The sequence below is a fragment of the Rhinatrema bivittatum genome, chromosome 2, assembly GCF_901001135.1.
Source record: "Rhinatrema bivittatum chromosome 2, aRhiBiv1.1, whole genome shotgun sequence".
NCBI classification, from domain to species: domain Eukaryota; kingdom Metazoa; phylum Chordata; class Amphibia; order Gymnophiona; family Rhinatrematidae; genus Rhinatrema; species Rhinatrema bivittatum.
In genome coordinates, this window is record NC_042616.1 from 594,053,661 (window position 1) to 594,079,050 (window position 25,390).

A 25,390-nucleotide genomic window follows, 5' to 3' on the forward strand; every position below is an offset into this window, starting at 1 on the left:
ATGCATCCAACCAACCATATAGGGGATAATTTTCAAAGCTGGGCACATTGATACAAAGTCCACAGGTACTCTTACCTGCAAGCTTTGTACCGGTTCACAACGGGAAAGTACAAGCACACTTTTCCTTTGAAAATTGCACTAGGAAATAAGCACCCACCTGCTTTTCCTGAGGGTGCCTTTTCCCTTGAAAATTCTGAGCCTGATTTTCAAAAGCATTTACACACTTAAAACTGGGTTTTACTTGTGTAAATGGGATTTAGAAAATTCTTACATTATATGCTATTGAATTGCTAGTAAGATTATACCCAGCTTAAACGAATAATAAATGGCTTTTGAAAATTGCTACCATAGTATGATACATTTACATACATAACTCTTTAAAAATTCACATGAATGGGCGTAAATGTGAAAATGTAATCTATGGGCATTATTTCCTATCCAGACCTAAATACGCTCCTGGGACTACCTGGGTAAGGGGTGAGTACTTTTCAGACAATTTACCCAGATAATTGGTGTTTGAAAATTGCCTTCCTCAAGCTAGTGCTGCATGACAAGATTTATTTAATTTTTAAAAAATGAGAAACATAACACAAATTCGCATCAGAGCTATCATTTAAACAAGAATACATAAAATTAATTAATATCATTCATGATCTCAGTACCTATACTTGAAACACATTTTTTATGGGTCTCCATTTGTGGTTAATTTAAAGATCCGTGCTCAGCAGTAAGGTACAAAACGGTTTCTCTTTCTGCAATCAATGCTTATCGCTAGGTCTCCTGGGGTCTGCAGATGGCTACCCCCCCCCCCCCCCCGGCATGAGAACAAAGACCCCAGTTGCTATAAGGTAATGCTAAAACAACAAATGTCACGGAGGCTGGGAACAGGAGGATGTCTTCCTTGCATACTTTTGAGAGCATCTTTCTTCATGGGAGGGATGCCCCTCTAAGACGCCAGGCAGCAGGATCTCTTTGTAGTGAGCTGCGGTCTGTTTGGCCAGATGTCTTCCCAACAGTGAGACTTTAAGGAAACAGAATTCTTATTAAAATAAGTCATGAAGCAAGTTTACAAAAAAAAAAAAAAAGCATGTCCAGCTAAATAAGGTGCATTTGGGCCATCTGATCTTTATTAGCTGCTTATGCATTTAGCAGAGAGAGGAAGTGACCCTTATTCTAAGGCACGCAAACTAGTGACAAATGCCTGGAAATTGTTCAGCATTAAAACCATGTGCAAGAGGATGTGCAGTGGGGGAGAGCACTGCAGGCAAGACAAGAGAATGGCAACGAAGACCTTACAAACGTGAAGCCACCTGAAATTCCTTCTTGTACACTCAGTATTATATAACGGTGTGCCACTGAATAAGGATCAGCTGGGTTCCAGTACAGGGGCTAAGAGACAAATTTAACTCCATCTGAAAAACTGAAATCAATTTTATTTCAGTTCATGCAACTAACAAGGCCTAAAAAATGAGTTTCCAGGAATCATGAGCTTATTGACTTTATGCAAGTGGAACTTTACTTTCTGGAAAGTATCTTGAAAGTGTCATTCTATCAGAGGGGTGCACAAATCCAGCCAAGGGCTGCAAACGAGTCTGGTTTTCAGGGTAAGAAAACGAGGCAAATGAATAATTTTCATAGATCAATAATTTGCTATGCTACATCATGAATATTCCTTGTGGAGATCCTTAAGAGCTGACCAGCCTGCAGTCCCATAGCATACCATACCTTCTTAATTCTGTGAGATACCAATAGAATGCTATTTACCTCATAACCGGACATCTAGGGATTCTCCAAAATGCATCAGCTTATACGGACTTCCTTGCCATCTTGCCTCGTTTTTGTCTTGCTCCTTAAAACAACATTTGGGAGCATGGTAAAAATCTCAACACATCTTTTAACAATGAGAAGCCAAAAATCAAATATACTTCAGATTTTAGCACTTAAATAATGGAGCCATCTTCACTACTCTTTTCCCTTACTGATCACTCACGCCTCCCCAGCATGCACACACACACAAACACACACACACACATTTTCTTGTCAGACTTCTTTAGATTATTCATTTTCATGGCATAGGAGGGTTTTTATTTTTGCCTTTATTTTTCCAACAACTGGGAAAGCATTATAACGCAGAAACACCCCCACACCTAAATTAATGTATAGGAAGAGGCAGGAGATGCTTTGTGATTTTAGGGGGAATACGGAGTTGAATTTGCTTGGAAGTGGGTGAGAGAACAAACAGTCTGTTCGTTTCTGAGATTTACTGTTTGAACCCAAATTTTGGGTTGTGTCCAGAGTGTAACTAGAATCGGTTCTGAGAAAGCTAAAAAAAAATGTGAAACCACCTTTATGAAAAGGTCAAGCCCAAGGATTCCAGAAGCGGTGGACCTTTATTGCTTCCAATCTATAAAACAATCATCTGATGAACTCAGCAAGTAGAATTCATTTATGGGATGGGGATGATCTCTCTGTAACCATGCTTACCTGAGATGAACAGGAAAATCATAGAATCCCGTGGATTTTCCCAACTGTGGTTACTAGCGTTAACTGATTAGATGGAACATCACTTGAGAGCCTTGGTCAGATATATATGTATGATGCGGAGACACAGACAGATGACGTATTTATTTATTTATTTATTTATTTATTTATTTATTTATTTAACATTTTTTTTATATACCGAAATTCATGTAGCAATGTTACAAATCACTTCGGTTTACATTATAACATTAAACACGCATGTAAGAATGCGATTACATCGAACAAGGAGATAAACTTGGATCAAGGAACTGGGGCATAAAGTACAATGAATACGATAAAGTAATGAATTGTATGAATGACTTTATCGTATGAATTGTATGAATGACTTGTATGAAGTTTAGTGCTGTTATATCTTTTTGCATCTGAATTAGGCAGGACCCAGTGCTTGTGCACTCCTTGTCTGTTGCTATATTGAATTTGCAAGCCAAAAATATGCTTTCTTTTTTTTTTTTTTTTTTACTATTTATTTATTTATTTATTTATTTAATTTCTTTTCCTATACCGATGCTCAAGACTAGGTCTTATCGTACCGGTTTACAATGTAACTGAGGGGAAACCAATTAACATCAAGGTAGAAAGTAAAGTTACATTAAACAGGGAGCATAAAACCTGGGCAATGGAAGACAGTACAGAGTTTAAACTAAGAAACAATTAGAGAGAGATAAATATATAAATCAACAAAAACTGTAAGATACGAAACATAGGTTTATCCTAGGCAGTTATTAGCCTGGTATGTCCAGAGGGAGAAGGAAAGGGTGAGGTTGGGTGGGGGGAAGGGATTGGGGAGGGGGGGGAGTGAGAGTCAGTGATGGTTGAGGAGATCCTTCAGCGGTAGGCTTCTGCGAAAAGCCAGGTTTTCAATTTCTTTCTGAAAGTTGAATGGCATTGTTCTTGGCGTAAGTCTTGTGGAAGTGAATTCCAATGTAGTGGACCTGCTGTTGAAAGAGCTCGCTTGTGAATAGTGTTGTGGACCGATGATTTGTTGGGGGGGGCCTTGAGCGAACCTTTGTAGGCAGTTCTGATCGGTCTTGCGGAAGTATGTAATTCAAGTGGGAAGGTGAGTTGGAGAGTGGATTGCTGGTAGACTGATTTGTGGATGATGGTGAGAGCCTTGAAAAGTATTCTATATTGGATGGGCAGCCAGTGTAGAATTTTTAGTATTGGTGTGATATGGTCCTTGCGACGAGTGTTTGTAAGGATCCTAGCCGCTGCGTTTTGCAGCATCTGAAGAGGTTTGGTGGACGAAGCGGGCAGACCAAGTAATAGAGCATTACAATAGTCGATCTTTGAAAACAGTATGGCTTGAAGCACCGAACGGAAATCCTTGAAGTGTAAGAGCGGTCTAAGTTGCTTCAGGACCTGTAGCTTGAAGAAGCATTCTTTGGTTGTGGCGTTAATGAATTTTTTGAAATTCATTCTAGAGTCAAGGGTGGCCCCAAGATCTCTGACCTGGTTTGCTAATGGGATGCTAGCATTATTTGCCAGGGGGTTGTTGTCACAAGGGGAGATAACCAGTAGTTCCGTTTTGGAAGTATTTAGGACCAAATTGAGACTCGAGAGCAGAAGGTTGATGGCGTGTAAGCAGTTGTTCCAGAAATTTAGAGTAGAGATGGGGTCTGAGATGGGGATTATGATTTGTACATCGTCCGCGTATATAAAGTGGGTGAGATTGAGACTATTGAGTAGCTGGCATAAAGGGAGTAGATATATATTGAACAGGGTAGGGGAAAGAGACGAACCCTGAGGTACACCTTGGTTTGATGGAATGGAGTGAGATTCTTTGTCATTTATTTTGACTTTGTAGTGTCTGTTGTTCAGAAAGGATGTGAACCAGAGCAGTGCAGAGCCGGATATGCCTATTTCCATTAAGCGGTTATGAGGATATTGTGGTTTACCGTGTCGAACGCGGCAGAGATGTCGAGAAGGGCTAGCAGGTAAGATTGTCCCTTGTCAAGGCCCATCAGGATGTTGTCCGTTAGAGAAAGAAGGAGGGATTCTGTGTTTAGGCGTTTCCTGAATCCGAATTGAGAGGGGTAGAGAATATTGTGGGAGTCAAGGTAGTCTGTGAGTCGGATGTTGACAAGCTTTTCCATTAGCTTGGCTATAAAAGGTAGGTTTGCAATGGGGCGGAAGTTTGCAGGGTCGGCTGGGTCCAGGTTGGGTTTTTTAAGTAAGGGTTTAAGTGAAGCAATTTTTAAGGAGTCCGGGACCGATCCTTGATTGAGGGAGCAATTTATGATGTCTGCCAGCGGTTTAGCAATGGTGTTAGGGATGGTGAGAAGTAGTTTGGTCGGTATTTGGTCCAGAGGATGAGTGGAAGGTTTCATTTTCTTGATTATTGATTCAATTTCCAGGGAGGATGTCTGTTCAAGAATTTCTAGTGACGGTCTGTGGATATTGGTGGTATTTGGTGGAGGGTTATAGTTGCGAGGCTTAATGGTTGCGAAGGGTTTGGACCATCATGTAGTTGAAGCCAGGGGGGCAAGAAGGTTTTTGATTTTGTTATCAAAAAAGATAGCCAACTCTGTAGATTTGTTCTGGGCTTCTTCTTCTGGGATGGTGAGGGGCATAGGTGTGGTAAGGGCAGCTACATATGAGAACAGAGTTTTAGGGTCATAAGAAGCCGTGTATTTTTTTGGCGTAGAAATCTCGTTTGGTGCGGGTAATGGATGTACTACTATGTGACAGAAACGGAACTGAGTTTTGTTTGCCTGTATGTATCCTATCTATCCCAAATAAAGGAAGAAAGCATCCTGGGAAACAGTCAGCCATTGTGTGAAAATCAATGTAATTGCTCTAGTTAGTGCTTCACTGTCCCCCACCAGAATTCCAACTTGTTATAGTTTCTGGGAACAGCATCAAACTTATGTCAACATGTCAAGCCTTGAACCAACTTGGGAGAAGCATAGCTACAATTGCTGCACCGTGTGCCAAGTAAGAGTGATTTCATTTACCTCCTTGGCTCTCCGGAGGTACACGGTCTCATATTTGGCAAAGTTACAAGGAGTAACGTAAAGTCACTTCTTTAGCCAAGAATTCCGTGACAAGGGCATTAGCTCAACATATCAATGCAGTAATTCCATATGTAGCTTAAGGACCCTCAAGCAATGTCCACTGCCAGTGAGATAATACAATAGATAGTATTGATTCAAAAGAGTTTTAAGTGCCCACGGGCACTAATGCTTTCTCAGACTTGCAAATATCAAGGGCCCTGATTTCAAAAGGCTTTTTTCCCATTCTCTGCTCGTGGCATGTCAATACGTTTCATTGGAATAACATAATACATTTGTGACTAGCTGTCAAGGGCCATGTCTCCTTTCCCAGGGCAATGTGCTTGAGATAAAACGGAATTGAAAATAGTCAAATCCTGAGGAAAAATGATGGTCTCCACGTACCTTACCCCTGAATATATACATACCTCTTATTTTCCTCTTGTTGCTGAATGACCACCAGCGTTCTCATACATAGAGGTTATATTTGTGTGTTACGCTGCCACCCTGTGGTTGTATTTGATGAAATTGCATTTGTGTAGCTTCCAGCACCGGTTTTACTATCTTTGCCCTAACACAGAAGTGCATACATAATAAAACACAAACGAGGTATTTCATTAGGGTGAGAGAATCCTCCATTTTATACCACAGCTGTGAGCTGAGACCCCACAGAAAACATTGCCATTTCACCTGATTCTGCTAGGTGTTCATAAAAGACCTTTAATACATCTCTGATACAGCACAGAGACTTTATTCCAGTTAGTCGTCTCCATTTCATCTTCTAAGTCCTATGTTTCCAGTTGTATATTGAATAAATATTTAGGAATTTTAAGGGATGGCCTGACTTCATATATGGAGTAAGAGTTGAGCTATCTGTATAGTCATTCGGTATGCTGTGTGGTGAGGACAGAATAGCATCCTTTGCTTTAAGAGCACTAACAAAAGTCGAACTTTTCATAAGCAGGCATCCCTCAGTGTATGCCGTAACTGTACAAAAGTAGGGTGACCAGCTGCCCGGTTTTGGACTGGACAGCCCGGTTTTCCAGCCCGTTGTACAGTGTCCGGATACTGTGATTTCTGGTCCAAAAAGGCTTGCTCAAGTGCTGGCCAATCAGATCAAGCTTGGCAGTGGTGATCCAATCAGGCGCCTGTTCTGCACCGTTGCAGCTGCAGAACAAAGTGTGCGAGAGGAGACACGTGCAGAAGCTTGGGCAGCCGGGCATGTTCTCAGAGGTACTGCCTGTTACTCTTCCTTTGGCTCTGCGGGATTTGAAGCCCTACCGGGGATGGTTCAATCGGGAGGCAGAGTGAGCCAGTGGCCTCAGGTGGCAAAAAGTGCCCTTCAAAACTCTCCATCCGTGGTCGCCTCACCCTGCCTTCAGGCACATCAGCACGCAGCTCTACCGAAAAGCCCAGGCAGGAAGAAGGAAAGAGCGGCCGCATAGGGGTGGATTGGTCTATCGGAGCTTCGAGCATGCCCCGGTAAGCCAGGCGGGAGGATCATGGGGTTTGTCTTGGTCGTTGCGGCCCTGCGCCTGTGGAGTGGCTGCAACCAACACCAGGCCCCGCAGAATCTTTTATTACAGAGTGGGAACCTCCTCAGAGGCTCTGCTCTCACTCTGCCTTCTGGTTTTGTTTTGTATTTTTTTTACCAGCATGGCAGCGATGGCAGCAGTAACAGCAGCGGTTGCTTCATGCACCTGTTGCCACTGCTCTTCTCAGGCACCACTTTCCCACCATCGTCGCATTCCTGGCTCCTCCTCTCACATGCGTCTGCCGGCAGCCAACGGGAGGCAGCGAGCAGGCCCCTCAGCGCCGGCTCAACTCCAACCCTGCTCTCAACTGCTGGGCCGCGGCATAAAGTAACTGAAAAACAAAGAAGACTCCTAGCATCGGGGCCTTCCAACCCACCCCTTTCCAAACCAAGGGGGGAAACAAGCAGCAAAAAGCAGCAACAGGCAGCCCATCCAGACCCTAATCTTAGGACCTTACCTGGGTCCTCCTGACCACTAGTGTACGTAAAAACTCATTTTTTACGTACACTAGTGGAGAAGAGTGAGAGAGAAAGCACCTGAATCAATGAGTGTGTGTTTTTGACTGAGACTAAGAACATGTGTGAGTCAGTGAGTGCATGTGAGACTGCATGAGTCAGTGAGCATGTGCAACTGTGAGCATGACTGTATGGGATTGTCAGTAAAAAAGTGAGAATGTGTGTGTGTGTGTGTGTGTGTGTGAGGGTGAGAGAGAGTATGAGTTAATATAAGAGTATGAGAGAGAGAGCATATGTGAAAGTCGGTGAGCTTGTATGTATGCGCATGAGAGTATGTGTGTGAATCAGTGAGTATATGTGAGTGAACAAATCAGTGAGTCAGCATGTGTGAGTATCAAGGACAGTTTGTGTGTAAGCATATGAGAGAGTGTGTATAAGAATGGACATGTATGCTAGAGAGTGTCTGTATATTAGAGAGAGAGAGCGAAGAAAGTTTGTGCACATCACCACCTCTGACTAATCCATAACAATCTCAGGGTGACTAGGATCAACATTTCCTAGGTATGGAGAGCAGGAGAATTTTTTAAAATCTTGTATTCTTTTTAATTATTGGATGGTATTTCATGTGTCTACTGTTTTAAAATATTTAATAGGTATGAGGGATAGTTTTAAAACATTTTGATTTTTGGATGCTCTATTCGTCAGCTGTTTTGAAATATTCTTTTTATTGCTATGGTTTTAGTATTAATGTATTTTTTTGTGTTTTTATTGTTGTAATTTAGTTTACTCATGGCTTTCTGAGAGCCAAGCCCACATCAACATGCCTAACAGCAGGCCTAATACCATATGAATTCCAAGTGGTGGGATCCTGCAATATATGCCAAATAAGGAAGAAGGACCCTCCTCCTTCCCCATCCTCCATTGTCCAGTCATGGTCAGCAGAAAAGTTGGCATCCCTATACAAAGGGAATAGTATCTGGAAGCCAGGTGAGCCGTCGAGGAGTTCACTCTGGGCTATGCAGATGGGAAAATATTTGTTCTGAGTGTTCATCCTTGCGCAATAAAAAGCATAGGTTAACAAACCTCTCATTTGCTAATAACCTTTCAAGTCCTTTCTTGAACACCAACATTAATTCATTAAATCTCACGGTGACCACAGTTTTGTTGCTATATCCATGTAGCATCAGGTCATAAGGGTGTGCAGGCATATTTATTTTGTTTGATTTTAGGGGGTGGTTTCTTTTTTGTGTGTCTTTATTTTAATTCTGATTCTTGATCTGATTTTTATCAACTCCCCCATCAGCATAACCAATCCTCCATTATGTATGGCAGTACCATGGTCTGATCACTCCTTAATCAAGACTAAGCTTACACTTCCTCAAAGCCCCATTTCCGTGCCCCGTCAGCCCATATCTTTCAAATTTCGTAAATCCTGCGATGTAGAGACCATCACACTAGCATGCTCAGACATAGACAAGCAAATTGACCTATCATCCCCAGATAATGCATTCTCCTCCTGGGTTAACCTCACCCTCAGCATTGCCAATGAATATTGCCCCCTAATAACAAAAACTGTCAACCCCAACTGTAAAAATAGGAAACCCTGGTACACGCCTGTCCTCAGAAATCTTAAAATCCAACTCAGAGCTGCGGAAAGGTCATGGCGCAAACACCAATCCCCCGCAACCAAACTCTCTACTATCAACGTATGCACGAATATAGAAATTCCATCCTGCAATCTAAACGGGAATACTATGCCAAAAAAATAAATGGTCTGCAATATAACCCCAAGGCTCTTTTCGCTATGGTTGCTGATCTGACTTCTCCCACACACACGCAACAACCGGCTAACTCCTCTAAAAATCGTTGCAACGAGTTAGCACAATTTTTTAAAAACAAGGTATCTTCCATCACGGCACAATTCTCGCACAACAACCTCAACATCTGTCTTCCCAATATCAACTCTCCAGTCTCCCTCTCCTCTTTTGAATCCTCATCCTCCCTAGAAGTAGAGAACATACTAAAGAAAATGAAACCCTCAACACATCCTTCTGAATCCAAGCGAAGGCATTGCCAGTGATCCCAATACTTCTGAGGATGTTGAGTAGGACATCGTGATTGACTGTGTCATATTTCTGAATCCTTCTGAAACCATCCCCTCCAAACTCCTACTATCTATACACAATGTGATCGCCAAACCTCTTTCAAATATTCTCAACTGTTCTCTAGAGCATGGCATTGTCCCTAATTTTCTTAAACAAGCAATAGTGAAACCGCTACTCAAAAAACCGAATCTTGACCCCGCCACCCTTTCTAATTACAGACCGGTGTCCAACCTACCCCTCCTAGCTAAAGTTCTTGAAAAGCTAGTTAATTCACGCCTCTCCGATCACCTTGAACAAAACAACATCCTCCCTTCCACCCAATATGGTTTCAGGAAGCATTTAAGTACTGAAACATTGCTCCTCTCCCTACACGATACTCTTATCAGAGGAACCGACTCAGGATCCTCCTATCTGATCGCCATGCTTGACATCTCGGCTGCGTTCGACACAGTCAATCACGATGTCCTACTCAACATCCTCAGAAGTATTGGGATCACTGGCAATGCCCTCGCCTGGATTCAATCGTATCTCCAAAATCGCTTTTTTACTGTCCTAGTTGACAACTATGAATCTGATCCCATCAGTCTTCCCCAAGGTGTGCCCCAAGGTTCTTCACTCTCCTCGACGCTATTTAATATATACATGATTCCCCTTACCACGCTTCTCACTAACCTGCACATCAAGCATTTTATTTATGCTGACGATGTGCAACTCATCTTCCCTTTCTCTGACTCTATCCAAACTGCTTTACAAAACTGGGAATCCTGTCTTTCCTCCATCAACCAACTCCTAAAGGACATGCACCTAGCTCTAAACTCCAACAAGACTGAGCTATTAATCATATCTAATAGGCAACCGCTCCCAGACATCCCACTTGCTTACTCGTCTACCAACTTCCCATCACACACTCGTAATTTAGGAGTCATTATTGATAATCACCTTTCTTTTAAACCATTCATTAAATCCATCATAAAGGATTGCTATTTTAAGCTACAAATGATAAAGAAACTCAGACCCCTACTACACTTCACTGATTTCCGCACAGTACTCCAGTCTATTATTTTATCGAAAAATTGACTATTGCAATGCACTCTTCCTTGGCATTCCCGCAACACACACTAAGCCATTACAACTCCTACAAAATGCCGCCGCTCGGATACTGTCAAACACAAAGAAAAGAGATCACATCACTCCCACACTTATCGAACTACACTGGCTCCCTATACAGTCACGAATTCTATATAAAACTCTATCTATCATACACAAGAGTCTATTAAATTCCAACCTCAACTGGCTTAATCCCCCCCTCCTACCTCGCACCTCCAAGAGACCTACCCGCCCAGCCCTCCAAGGAACACTTCGTGCCCAATCTATCAAATCTTTTAAACTCTCCTCTACTATAAACAGAGCCTTTTCTCTTGCCGGCCCCACCATATGGAACTCCCTGCCCCATGATATTCGCATGGAGACATATACCCCCACTTTCAAAAAGAAACTTAAAACCTGGCTCTTTCAACAAGCCTACCACATGTCACCCCCTATTACATAAAACCCCCCTGTGAATTTTACAATGTCATTTTGTTATGAACGCCTTATGTCGCTGATTTTGTACTGTGCACTCTCATGTATATAGTTATAGTTACAGTTCTATTGCTTTGCATCTACCCATTGATGTTTGTTATATGTAAGGGCTCCTCCCAAAAGTTAATTGTATTTTTCCTAGTTCACTAAGTTATCTGTTACATGTAAGGGCACCGCCCAAAAATTGTTGTTTATTGTGAACCGATGCGATGTGCGAACGGATATCAGTATAAAAGAGATGTTAAATAAAAAAATATATATATATTCGGTTTTGGTATGTGCTATTTTTAAGTAGTACCCCTGGCCTTCCTCCCAACCCCCCTGCAGTCCTCCTGGTCCCCTCCTTATCATACCCGAAACTGGGCATCCCCCTCAGAGGCAGAAGCAATCCCCAGTCACCCCCCATGTCATTTTTCATGATGGTGCCGGCCTTTTGAAAGGTTGCCATACAATAAAATGAGAAATGTCTTCGGCGGTGCAGGATTGACTGGGGGATTGCCCCTGCCCCGGTGGAAGGGATCTGGTTTCAGGTATGTCGAGGGGGGGAGTCTGGAGGAGTCCAAGGGGGAGGGGGGTTCAGGAAGTCCAGGGGGACTTTTTAATCATGGCATCTGGGTTTTAATTCTCTTTAATAGCAGCAGCATAAAAACCAAAAACGAATGACGTTTTGATTCATTTTTCTTTCATTTCGGAAATGAAGCAAAATGGGAAAGGTTTCAAATGACAGCACATCCCTTTCAAGTGACAACTTTGCATTAATAATCGTAAATGTTAAGCATTAAAATCAAGTTATTAAGGCTTACCTCTCTTTTGTACCAGCTATCACTGCTAATTTAAAAACTGCTCGATTTAATCTACATGAAAGTCCTCACGAGTTAGTGGCTGTTGTCAAGCTTTGAATTCCTTTCGATTGACGATTTCAGACCCTGAACCCTGCGCTTTTGCTCTGGGATTAATCAGTGAGGACAGAGCTGAGCAACATAACCAAAGAAAGAATGCAGACGTGTGTGCAACTTTTGTCCCGTTCCAAAATGTTTTTTCTGTTGTTGTTGCGCATCTAATTTCATTGCCTTCTGAAATGTCAGAGAGGGTCACAATTCAGATAGCACCTAGCTTTGTTTTTCGGCGTGCCCAGGAAAAAGTTCATTGTTGGCACTCTTTTTTTTTTTTTTCATTTGTTTATCTTATTTTCTCTGAAAGCCAGAGGCTAAAGGTGTTTAATCAGCTGGTTACCGGAATCCCTGGGCAGCTCTGGTGGCCTCCTCCCTTGAGAATCTTCCCTGTTTACAGACTGTTTTTCTATAACACCACTTCCTTTCATGATAAACCAGAAACGACTATTACTTCCACACATTTATCTATTATTTGGATTTATTACCTGCCTTTTTTTTGAATAAGAAATTCACTTAAAATGGGGCACACTCAGAGATCAGTGGCAGTTTAACAATTCTAGTTTGAAGAAGGTGCACAGTGAGGAAAAAAACTTGAAATAAATCAACAATAATGACTAAACAATAAAAAAAAAAAACATCTCAGCAAAACAATAAGTTGCAGCACTACATTCAAGACACTCAAAAGGATGCCAGGCATTTAGTTTAGAATCCATTGAAGAGAAGTTATCACTGTTTGTTATCCTGTACTTTAATATACAGGGAAAGATGCATTACCAGCAAGTACACAAAAGTTGACTGTGTAGCAGTGATAATGAACTTGTTGGGAAAGTAGGGTGTTTCCCCTCATCAAGCAATTGCAAATTTTTCCGCTGAATATAAACAAGAGTTTGCCTGTTTTTCCACTTTTTGGCACTTATTAGATGTAAAAAGAGAAAAAAATAAACCAAAAGTGTGAAGGAATTAATATGTCCTTAAAAAATATACAATATAATAACATAGTAGAGGACTGCAGAAAGTGGCTCATTTAGCCCAATTATTCGGGCCTGCACTGCTAAGGAAACATCCCAGCTGCCAGGCACAGAGTGCGAGAGAGAGATCCTTATTCAGTTTAGTCATTTGTCTTCCTCCTTGGGTAAGTAAGTGACCCTATGAGATTCCCTCTTAGTTTCCCTCCAGCACTTCATGTCTTAACCACAAGGTTCTGCAACAAAGTCAAACAGCCAACATTACCAGTTTGGTCTGACTCCTTAAATCCCCTGCGTTGCCTGCCAGACAGATCCGACTACGTGAGCATCTGTGTTTCCACTAGGATTTTTAGTTGTTATAACAGAGAAGCAGGGTGATTGGGTGTTTTGGGGGCAGGGGCATATGTTTGCGCAAATCCTAGCACTCTAGGGAAGTATTTCATGAAACAAAATGAATTTATTTTCAGATTATTTTTGTCAGGTGTCCCAAACCAGTACATTTTGCAACAAATTACATTCAGGTATAATGAATCTCTGCCCCAGAAAGCTAACAGCAGGAGAGAAAGTGACTTACCCAAGCTCACAGGGAGTGTCAGTGGCAGGATTTGAACACATCACTTGGTTCCCAGCCTGTTATTCCAACCTTAAGGCATAGCAGCGGTTGACCCCCCACACGATCCAAATATAGAAGTTTTCAGTACATTTGGGGATGTCTGCCTTCAGAAAACAATTAAGGGCCTGATTTAGGAAGACTTATCACCCAAAGTATGCCTATGGAAAAGCCCTGGAGAAGTTGATACAGAAACCCAGCTTAAAGGGGGACCATTGGGTATTTAGCTTGGTTACTGCAAATGGCCCCAGTGATTATTTACCACAGGAAACAGTGGTTTTGTTCCTCCATTTTTATTTCTTTATTTATTTTTAAGAGGTTGCTTGTAATTGGTTTCAGTATCCTGCAGGACTGTGGCTCCACTGCGGGAATATCATGTCCGCAGTCATGTTAAATGCCAAGGTGCCACTGTCACAATACTACATTAAAAATTTTTTTTTTAAGAATGATTTTTAAAATAAATGTCATTTTCAAAACTCACAACAGCCGATGGCAAGTGATTACAGGGTTCATATACAAAATAATAATAATAACCCCCGAATAAGTCCTGAGTGATTTTGCAGAGGTGTCTGGCTTTAAGTTTAAGTTAATAAATCGATAAAATGACCAGAAATCAACTTGCGGCAGGCAGAAATATTGCTTCTCAATCAGACGTTCTCTATGTGCCATGTTCATTCTTTACATTTATCAGTGCAAGCTCTGCGTGGGTTCGAGGTATGAATCAACTCGCTCATTCAGGATAATGGTTGCGACTGAATAGGAACTGTTTTGAAACAGGCTTCAAATGTTTTATATGGAGAATGAGTACTGGCTCGGTCAGTGTACTGGACTGGTATTCAGCTGACAATGCTTCAGCCGTAGAAAGGTGCAGGCTGAAATGCAGATATTCAGTTACACTTCAAACTGTGGAATTAAAAAAAAAAGAAATCTATGTATCCATATTTGGAAGCATTTGCTATGTTTTGTTTTGTTTTTTTTCTTTTGTTTGTGTTTAAGAAACTGCCCATTTTGAGAGCTAGGAGAACAGTTTTTGGAAGTCAGATATTTCCACCCTCTCTCTCTCTGGAAGGGTTTTTCATATATGGAAATGACATACTTCAGGGAGCTGCTGTGGCTCTGCGGTTCAGGAGTGCTCCCTGCTGAGCATAAGCAGGAAAAGCCCCCACACAAACCCTGGGCTGAAGCACAAGAAACGGAGCTTTGAATTTTCAGTTCAAACTCTTTCCATGCCAGGGTCAGAACAGCACAGGGATAAAGCTTTTACCTGGAGAATCTTGTTTGGTCATCGCATCTATTGCCGCTTTCAGCTGCAAGCAAAAGGTTTTCCCAGTTACTTCTAATTATTTCATCTCTGTGCTGCCTTCAGTAGGGTTTTTTTAAATATATATTTTAGCCATTTTGTATGATATGTATGCAACAGTGGTAACTACAGAAAGCCCCACTGAGCTACTTTAGCGATGAACAACAGGGGAAAAGAGGAATTAATGAAGTCTTTTCTGTGGTAGTAGTGGATTTATAAAACAAGGGTCTGATTTATCCAAATATTGTCTCTGTATGCATACAATAAGGTTCCAAGTGAGTTAAATAATTCAAGAAAGAGCTGGAGCTTCTAAAGTTTCTGTCCAAGAATCCCATCGTCCCAAGTAAACCTCATAAGATCTAACTTATCCAATGTGCACTCTATTATATGGGGAAAAGCCCTAGCAAAGCCAGGTCCACAACTACAATGGCATTAAGCACAGGTTCCACCTAACTATAGTCCAGTCCAAACTGATATTCTTAAAGATTAAGTTATTGAGAGGGGGACAAGATGGCCGCCGCCTGAACACCACACTAAGAAGGGCTCTGCTGCTACCCTGAAATTTCCTTTTAATTCAAGTACTTCTTTTTGCTATACCTCACACAAAAAGGAAGGCTCGGGTGAGGGAGATCTTGAGTCCGTCTCCGGTCACCGAGCGTATGCAACAATAGGGGATAGAATCCTTTATCGCGGCACCCTTACTAACGACGTCGGATGTAAGAGCCCCTGCGGAGGCGAAAGTGGAGAGAACAACGCCTTACTTGGCCGAAGTAATATCCTTGAGTCCCAGCGAGCCGTGTGCTCCCCCACCGCCTTGTTTGTTGAATTCAGAATTGCTGCAAGGGAGCAACTCCAGTCACTGCTGCCCTGAGAAGGGGATGTTTTTCAGACTCCCCTTCGGAGAATCCACCGTCTGCGGATTCCGAGGGCCTGCTCCCTTTTCCATTTTCTCCTGATGCCAAAGAAAGTGGAAGGGCCCCCCAAGAAGGAAGGAACGGAGACAGACCAGGCGTGCTTACCTTTAAAGTTATTTACCAAAAAAACCCAGGGAAATAACGTCGGAAACCGTACGGAAGGCACTAATCTGGGTGGAGAAAGCTACATCTTCATTAACAGAAGCATTGATAGAAAATAATCGACGTGTCTTGGTTGCTGAGCAGCAAATTAAACCTTTGGAAAATAAAGTTACAGAAATGGATATAAAGATTGCAAGAATGGAATCGGTACAACATAACTTGGTTCAGTCAGCTTCAATTTCTTTAAAAACATTTGAAAATGTTGAAAATAATATGAGGTTGTTAAATCGAAGAATATTAAATTTCCCCTGTATTAAGATGATATCTGCTAAAGAATTATTTAGGAATTATTTAAAGCAAATTCTTACATTTCCAGAGGAGGCGCTCCCTGTTATAGCCAGAGCTTATTACTTGTTTAAATCTGAAAGAGGGGTTTCTAAAGGCCCCCAAAGTTCTGATCCCTGCTCATCAATGAATATTACACAGTTGTTGGAATTATCACACGAAATGAATATTCAGGAACGTGCTACCCTCTTGGTATCCTTTGCCTTTCTTCCTGAGAGGAATTCGGTGCTGAAGCTCTTCTTTCGCAGTCGTCAACATCTTTATTATAGTCAGAAAGTATGGGTTTTCCCGGATGTCACTAGAATAACCCAGAATAACTAGAATGACCGTCGGAGGAAATTCTTGCATATGAAAGATGAAGTTATAAATAGATCTGCAAAATTTGATTTAAGATATCCTTGTAAGTGCCTGATTAGGTACCAGGACTCCAACTATATATTCTTTGAACCTGCTCAATTGAGAACATTCCTGGACTCTCATTCCTAAAATCCTCTCAATGGGGTACGGCTTAACCTAGTATGTAAGGGTTTGTTTTAGGCTTTATATTGGACTCTATAATTTCCTATTATTATTTCGCTCATTTACAAAATTGATTCCCCCTCCCCCCCCACCTTGTATTGTACTCAGAAAGGATGACAAAGATTGAAACATTTTCTCTAGGTTAATTTGATTTTCTATGAATGTAATATTAACAATTGTCAGATTTCTGTTACAAGTGCACTTGTGTTAATATGAAAATTTAATAAAAAGTAAATAACAAAAAAAAAGATTGTTATTAATTGAAAAGTTAATGTGATATAATGTTCTGTTTCTATTTGCAAGTCCAGCTTGCTGTTGGGGCCAATCCTGGCATTCTCCAGTGACTTTGCCTCTTGGTAATTTTCATTCAAAAGTGTTTGACTACAAGTACTAGAAAGCAGTGTAATGAAAGCAGGAAAAAGGGGAGGAGGGAGGTGAGGGAAAAGGGATACGAGTTAGAAAGAGGATTTGCCACCTCACACCTCAGGTCAGCTCGACTGAAGAGGATGAACCGGATTGGGTTGTGCTGATTTTCCCCATCAAAATCTATGAATCCATGTACGTAATAGGTCGACCGAGACTGAATTAGCCTCTTCCTTCAGGCCAGATACAGATTCAATTAACTTCTGTGACTGGTCTGCAGGAAATAGATGATCACTTAATTCCTTTCACTGGAGAAATACATTGTGCCAATATAAAAAAGAATTCACACAAGAGGCAGCGGCTTGCTTCATCTCCAATGGGTCAAAAAGACATTCCTTCCCAGGAGTTCTTGAGCAAGCTTCCATTAGATCAGTAGCTTGGAATAGTAGCTAATGTTGTGCCGTAGCTTGCATGCATGCTCCCATGGCACACCATTAGCAAGCAGCAAATAGAAGAGAAGGTCAGAGACATGTATTTCTTGATAGAAATATTCACTTTGACATGAGTTTCACATTAAGGTTCTCTGCTTCGGGGGAATTTGTCACTGATCAGATAGGAGCATGCTGGCTGCGTGCAGGTTATTACCCAATTTCACTGACATAAATGATAGTCAGACAATTATCGACTAATTTCCTTCCTGAAAAGCTATAATACCATTTGTTAAGGGCTCATTTTCTCTCACAAAACAGAAGGTGCATTTTATAGGCTTTGTGTTTTTATCCCGTGCATCATATTTTAAGATTTTAAAAAGTGTTCATCTTCCCCTTTATAAATTCTTGCTGATTGCCAATATAATTACATAAAGCTTTCCTTCCATGGGACAACATCACCCTTATTATATTGTTCTACCTCTTCTGGATAGATAAGTTATATCTACTTCCATTAAATCTGGACATACTTTCATTAAGCTGGCACCTAAAATGACTGGATTAGTGTGGGCTCAGATATTGCATAGCTAATGTTATTATGCAAATTACATAGCAGTCATCTGTAGGAACACATCCGAAGTAACAGTAGGATGCACTCTTAGTTTTACCAGAATTCTCTATTTTTTTTATTATCTCTTGATCTTAAACTATAATTTTCTTTTCTTGCAGGTATTCAGGAAGGGTCCCAGTGTACTAAGTGCAAAAATAACTGGGCACTGAAGTTTTCTGTCATATTGCTATATATTTTATGTGCCTTGCTAACCATCACCGTAGCTATCCTGGGGTACAAAGGTATGTGCATTGCTTATTGCATCATTTTTCTGTAGAAATAGGGAGCTTAGGTGAGACTGCTTGTGCAGGAAAGAAATGCAGAAACTGTTTAATCCCATCTCCCACATCACAATTATGAGTGGTGTGGAATAAGCATATAAGCAAAGGTTATTTACTCTTTCAAATAGTACTAGGTTTAGGGGACACTCCATGAAACTAACTGGTAACAATTTAAGAAAGTGTTTTTTTCAGTCAATGCACAACTAAGCTGTGGAATTTGATGCCAGAAGATGTGGTCAAGGCTATGAATGTATAGATGAGTTTACGTTTTGTAAACTCATCTATACCAGTGTTTCCCAACTCTCTCCTGCAGAGTTGGGAAACACTGCAGGAGTTGGGAAACACTGCAGAGTTGGGATCTCCTAAAAACCCAACTATTCAGTTGGGTTTTTAGGAGATCCGTAATGAACATGCATGGGAGATATTTGAATACATTGGAGACCCAATGTATGCAAACGTATCTCATACATATTCATTGTAGTAATCCTGAAAACCCGACTAGATAGGTGTGCCTGCAGGATAGAGTTGGGAAACACTGGTATAGATGAGTTTACAAAACGTTTCGACAAATTTCTAGAGGATAGGTCTAATTAGCTAAGAAAACTTTGGGAATACAGTTTCTTATTGATGGGAGCTGGGAGTTCTTCCAAGCAATCCACTAGCCATTGTCAGAGATAGGATGTCGGGCCTGATAGACCATTGGTCTGATCTGGTCTGACTCAATATTGCATATCTTATGAAAGTTAATTAAAAAAATGCAAAATCAGGTTAACTCTGAGCAGTGCTGCACATTGTCATGTAGAAGGTCCCCAGTTTGATCCCTGAATTGGTGTTTTCCAATTCCTGGGTTGCTAGAGCTGGGGATGCTGAGGAAGCAGTATTCACAGCCCCTGGAGAAAATGCAGCTTGGTCAATGTTCAAGGCCACATCTAATGGTCAGATTCAGAACCCATGATTGCAGGATTCCAGAAGGTGTCCTGGTGCATAGCTCCCCAGTCCAGGGCCATTGCTACAATGACCAGAATAGGTAAATGGGGGAAGAGTATAAAATAGTAGGAATGTGCATTCATTTAGAATTAATGCCAAATACGCAATGAATCATTGAAATTTGTTTCATTCATGGGCCTCCAAATAAGAATGGACACTTCTCATGAATGAAACATATGGCATTCATTTCATTCATTTTCTGTTGCATAGGATATAGTGGGCTTCATAGGCTAGAATAGATTGCATTGTATTCAAGGCAAGCTGTGAGGCTGGTCATGTGGGAGTCTCCATAGCAACCAGTCCTTGACTTTAACTCACAAGTGACCTCACATCTTATCATCTTGTGTCAGCAAGGAAACCAGAATGCCAACGTATCAAAGGGAAGCATTTTTCCAATTCAGTCAGTCACTGCTATGTGGAATCTCTGATGCTGATCCTAAGTCCTAAGGAAGGGCTATCTTCTCTGCATTTACTCTTTGTGATTCACTAAGAGTAGTTGCTTCTTTGCTGGTGAGCTGTCATTAATAGAGATTTTCTATGGTAATTTTTTTGATTAAACAGAGAAACTCAAGATCCCCTATGAGGAAAGGCTAAGGAGGTGAGGGCTGTTCAGCTTGGAGAAGAGATGGCTGAGAGGGGATATGATAAAAGTCTATAAAGTCATGAGAGGACTAGAATGGGTAAATGTGAATTGGTTATTTACTCTTTCAGATAGCAGAAGGACTAGGGGGCACTCCATGAAGTTAGCAAGTAGCACATTTAAAACAAATCAGAGAAAATTCTTTTTCACTCAATGCACAATAAAGCTCTGGAATTTTTAGCCAGAGGATGTGGTTAGGGCAGTTTTTGTAGCTGGGTTTAAAAAAGGTTTAGATAAGTTCCTGGAAGTGGTCCATATTCAAGTTGATTTAGGGAATAGCCACTACTAATACTGGCATTAGTAGCATAGGATATATTTAATGTTTGGGTGCTTAACAGGTACTTGTATCCTGGACTGGTCATTGTTAAAAACAGCATGCTGAGCTTGATGGACCCTTAGTCTGAAACAGTTTGTTAATTTCTTATGTTCTTATCCTTTGTCTGCTGTGTTTTCTTGCCCTAATACCTTTTGCCTGCCTTGCCCTTACCAACATCACTGAGGCCAATATACAGTACACCATATGCTTGCCTTGCCCAATCTACCACCAATGAGGTCTGACCAATCCTGCTACCACCTCACACATCCCCATCAACAACACTGAGGCCTGACACATCCTGCTGCCTTCTGACACATCCCAATCGACAACACTGGGGTCTGTCACATTCTGCTGCCTTCTGACTCATCCCAATCAATAACACTGGGGTCTGAATCAGCTTACTTCCTCCTGACACATTCCCATCAACAACACTGGGGTGCGACCCCCTCCTACTTCCTCCTGACTTGATCCTAAAATAACACTGGGGCCTGATATAACCTGCTGCCTCCTAAATCGTTCCCATCAACAAAGCTGGGGAGAGTCAAATCCTGCTTCCTCCTAACTCATCCCCATCAACACCACTGGGGTCTGTCTCAGCTTACTTCCTTCCATCATGTCCCTATCAACAACACTGGGACCATTACTCCTCCTACTTCCTACTAATATGTCCCAAACAACAACACTGGGATCTGACTTAGCTTACTTTTTCCTGACTCATCCACATCAACAACACTGTGTCCTGTCAAATCATGCTTCTTCTTTACTCATTCTCATCAACAACATTGATGCCTGCCAAATCCTGCTGCCTCCTGACATGTCCCCATCAACAACACTGGGGTCTCACTCAGCAGACTTCCTCCTGACATGTCCCCATTAATAACACTGGGGCCTGTCAAATCTTGCTGAATTTTGACTCATCCCTATCAACATCACTGGGGCCTGTCAAATCAGGTCTCTTCAAGAGGCAAGCTCCACAAATCACTTGCAGCAGCTCATATACCAGTCTCTTAAAAAGAGTAAGACATTTGAATTTCCTGTTAGAGCGTCTTGGTAATAAACTCAATTGCCTTTTGGTCGCCCTAAACAAAACAAAAAAAAACTTACAAAAATTAGTGTCAGTTTTTGACTTCATAAATAATTTAAGGAAAGACTGAAAAATAAGATTTCAGTCTGCAGAAGAAATGGCCTATCAAGCTGCTCTTGATAACATCAAACATTCTTAACTTGGCAATTGCCAACTCAAAGAGTGGGGCATGTTTAGCAAAGTAGCTCAATGTTCTTAAAGTCGAAATTTGAATTTAGCATTACTCATACTTTCATAACTAAGAGATTTTAAAAACATTGCACGCGTATGTGGACCGGGCGCGAGCAACACAAATTTTAAGAAGCTGCAAAGTACACGCATACATACCCGTGTGTGCGTCAAGAACAAGGAGGTGGAGCCAAGATTTATGCATGTAACTCCAAATTTTAGAAAATTTGACCATGGCGTGCATCAATGTGTTATCCATGTAACTTTACTGCTAGTCTTGATGAAGAGCAAGCCTGGAGAGTTCACGTTTTAGGGAAATTTCAAGACTGCTGAACTAGAAGAGAGAGAGAGAGCACTGTAGGAGAGACAATATTACACTATATATATAGATACCACTTTCAGCTCAGGGTGGGTTTGTATCATAAAAACCTTATTCAAACCTTTTTTAAACCCATTTACTCTAACTGCCATAACCACATCCTCTGGCAATGAATTCCAGAGCTTAATTATGCATTGAGTGAAAAATAATTTTCTCCAATTTGTTTTCAATGAGCTACTTGCTAACATTATGGGGTGCCCCCCTAGTCCTTCTATTGTCTGAGAGAGTAAATAACCGATTTACATTTATCTGTTCAAGTCAAGTCCTTCATTCCCTTCCCCATGGCCAGGGTGCAAGGATCTGTAGCCCACCAATGTAACACCGTACCCCGCTTACAGTGGTAGATATATATGATATATATATAGTGTATTATTGTCTTTCCTACAGTTCTCTCTCTTTCTCTCTCGACATGAAAAACTGGTTTTCCCCATGTGTGTGCATAAAAGCTGCTAAAGCACTGATAACAATACGCGCGGGACATTTATTCAAGCCACCTTTTAAGATTACGCGTGGAAGGGGTATTTTAAATGATACGCATATATGTGCGCACATGATATAAAATTGTAGAATATCTCTGCTCGCTTGCTGATGGGCACTCGCACGTTCTTTTTAAAACTAGCTGGTCAGTGTTTCAAGTCCATTTATGAAAATACTGCCTTATGAAAATATTGCCCCACTACAGAAGCCCATCAGACAAACCTAGATCTTTCAGTTTCCACAGTTAGCAATTCCAGGTGCCATTCAGGAGACATATCCTAGAGGGAGCAGAGTCAAACGGAGTCTCAGTTGCCACAGCAAGTGCATTTAGCACCAATGAGGTAACTTAACCTAGAAACTAGGTTAAGTTAACCTAGAACTAGCCTATCAGTTCTCGCAAGCTGTAAGGTTTGTGCATTCAATGGTCGATCCGGACCCCTAATTCTTAAGACTATATAAAATTATCTGAATTATTGGGTCACAGAAAACAACTTCAGCATTTACATGCAATTATAATTTTTTGTATTAGAAAACTATTCAGAGGAATTTACTTGTAAAATGCAACTCTGTTTATTGCTCCAGGATTTTCTGGATTGAAGTATGAGGCTGAGCGTAAAGTCTATATGAGAGAAAAATATATACTTTGATGTGCCACTGTTTTCCCACCCTTGCTTTTGTTTTTTGTTTTTATAAAATGGTCCTTGCATCACTTTTTCCCCTATCAAACATCCCACTTTTTTTGAAAATTTGGATGGATTTTGCTCCACAAATCAGAAACCACTTGTTTACCCATTGTCTTTCTTGCTTTTTTAGTGGTAGAAAAAATGGACGGTGTTACAGGGGACATGGAAACATCACACAGAAGTTACACCGAGAAACTTTCCGAAGTGGAGACTGACCTGAAGAAGCTGGGTAATTTCAGTTCCAGCAGAGGCTCCTGTTTGACAGCCTGGCACCTCAGGGCTTTGCTGAAATAAGCACAGCCCTTTCCCGCTGCTTTCTCTGAGCATCTTCCATGTAAACTAAAAGGAAATATTTGCCATCATCCAATTGTGGGGGCAGGGATTTAATTTTAATACAATGACATGACTTGAACCACATTTCTAATAATAATCCCATTGTAGCCGTTTGAGAGAAATAATGGAGATGCAAACAATATAAGGCTTTTTCAAACAATTTTTATTCTGCTTACCATCACAATTCAAAGCCCCCAGTGGAAAGCAGACAAAAATGTAGCCACTGTCCTTCAAGAATCTCATTGCACCTCGGATATCAGTTATTTTCCATCTTTTGGGAATCAGGATAGTCATAGGATCATAGAAGCTGAATTTGATGGACTGAATTCCTACAACCTATGAAACTTTACAATGAAAAACTTAAGATTGTAAAATCTATGTTACAGAAAATCTTATGATAGTACAGAATGCAATACAGGAATGTAATACAGGAAGACTTTTCCAAAGCCAGTTTCATAATATTTCCCTCTTTTTAACAGATGATCAAGCTGGACAGAAAGCTGTGAACAGCAATAGTGAATTTGCAAGCTTCAGATCCGATATCCTTGCTCTTCGCCAGCAGCTTCGTGAAATTAACGAGAAAACCACCAGAAACAAAGTTACACTGGAGAAGTTACAGGAGTCTGGAGATCTCCTAGAAGCTAGGCAGAGTCACATGAAAGGCATGTTAGATAGCAACTCTTATATAATAAGTGGTATCAATCAGACTTTACAAGTATATAATGGTTATGTCACCGGCCTCCAGCAAGATACAAGCAACCTGCAGACAGATTTACAGAGTCAAATGCAGTCTCACAGTATGGCCATCATGAATCTAAACAACCTGAACTTGACACAGATTCAGCAGAGGAATTTCATTAGCAATCTACAGAGGTCAGTGGATGATACAAGCCAGGCTATCCAGAGAATCAAGAATGACTTTCAGGGTTTGCAACAAGCTGCCCTTCAAGCACAAAAGGACACCGAATGGCTCAAAGATAAAGTACAGAACTTGCAGACATTAGCCGCCAACAACTCAGTTTTGGCCAAAACCAACAATGAGACCCTTGAGGACATGAACAATCAGCTTAGCTCACTTGGTGGTCAGATGGATAATATCACTGTGACTGCTCAAACCAACGAGCAAAACCTTAAGGAGCTCCAGGAATATTCTAAAGATTATGAAAACAGAACTTCTGCCAAGTTCAGCCAGTTAGAGAATCGTTTTCAGCATTTCGAGACAGACATTGTCAATATTATTAGCAACATCAGCTACACTGCACTTCATCTGCGGATGCTTACCAGTAATCTCAATGAGGTCAGGACAACCTGTACAGACACTTTGAGCAAGCACACAGATGAACTTGTTGCTCTGAACAACTCCCTGGCCGGCATGAGCTTGGATACTACTTCCCTCAGGATGCAGCAGGATGTGATGAGGTCACGATTAGATAATGAAGTGGCCAATTTGTCAATGATCATGGAAGAAATGAAGGTGGTGGATTCAAAGCATGGGCAACTCATTAGGAATTTCACTATATTGCAAGGTAAGCGGAATTGCAGATGAGTGGGGGGGGGTGGCGAGGGATGGAGAGAGTGGGTGGATGTAGGAATAATGTACACGATGTACCACAGCATGCAGAAAGGACATGCTGTTCAAATTCAAAAAAGAGATCACTAATATTTCTCTGTCTGTATTGTAAGTGATGAAGTAATGATTGTATTGTAGAATGGCAAAATTACTGCAGACTGCTTAAAATTCTAGCATTAGTGGTCATTAGTAGGGATGTGAATCGTTTTAGGACGA

General features: G+C 41.2%; 1 protein-coding gene across 1 annotated transcript in view; it reads left to right on the forward strand.

Moving 5' to 3' along the window:
* The window catches only part of COLEC12 (collectin subfamily member 12), a 351,931-nt gene that overhangs the window by 260,624 nt on the left and 65,917 nt on the right, over window positions 1-25,390 (forward strand). The window contains 3 exon segments of the mRNA XM_029591098.1: window positions 18,376-18,498; window positions 23,402-23,500; window positions 24,084-25,130. Of these exon segments, the coding sequence (XP_029446958.1) occupies window positions 18,376-18,498; window positions 23,402-23,500; window positions 24,084-25,130 (1,269 nt within the window).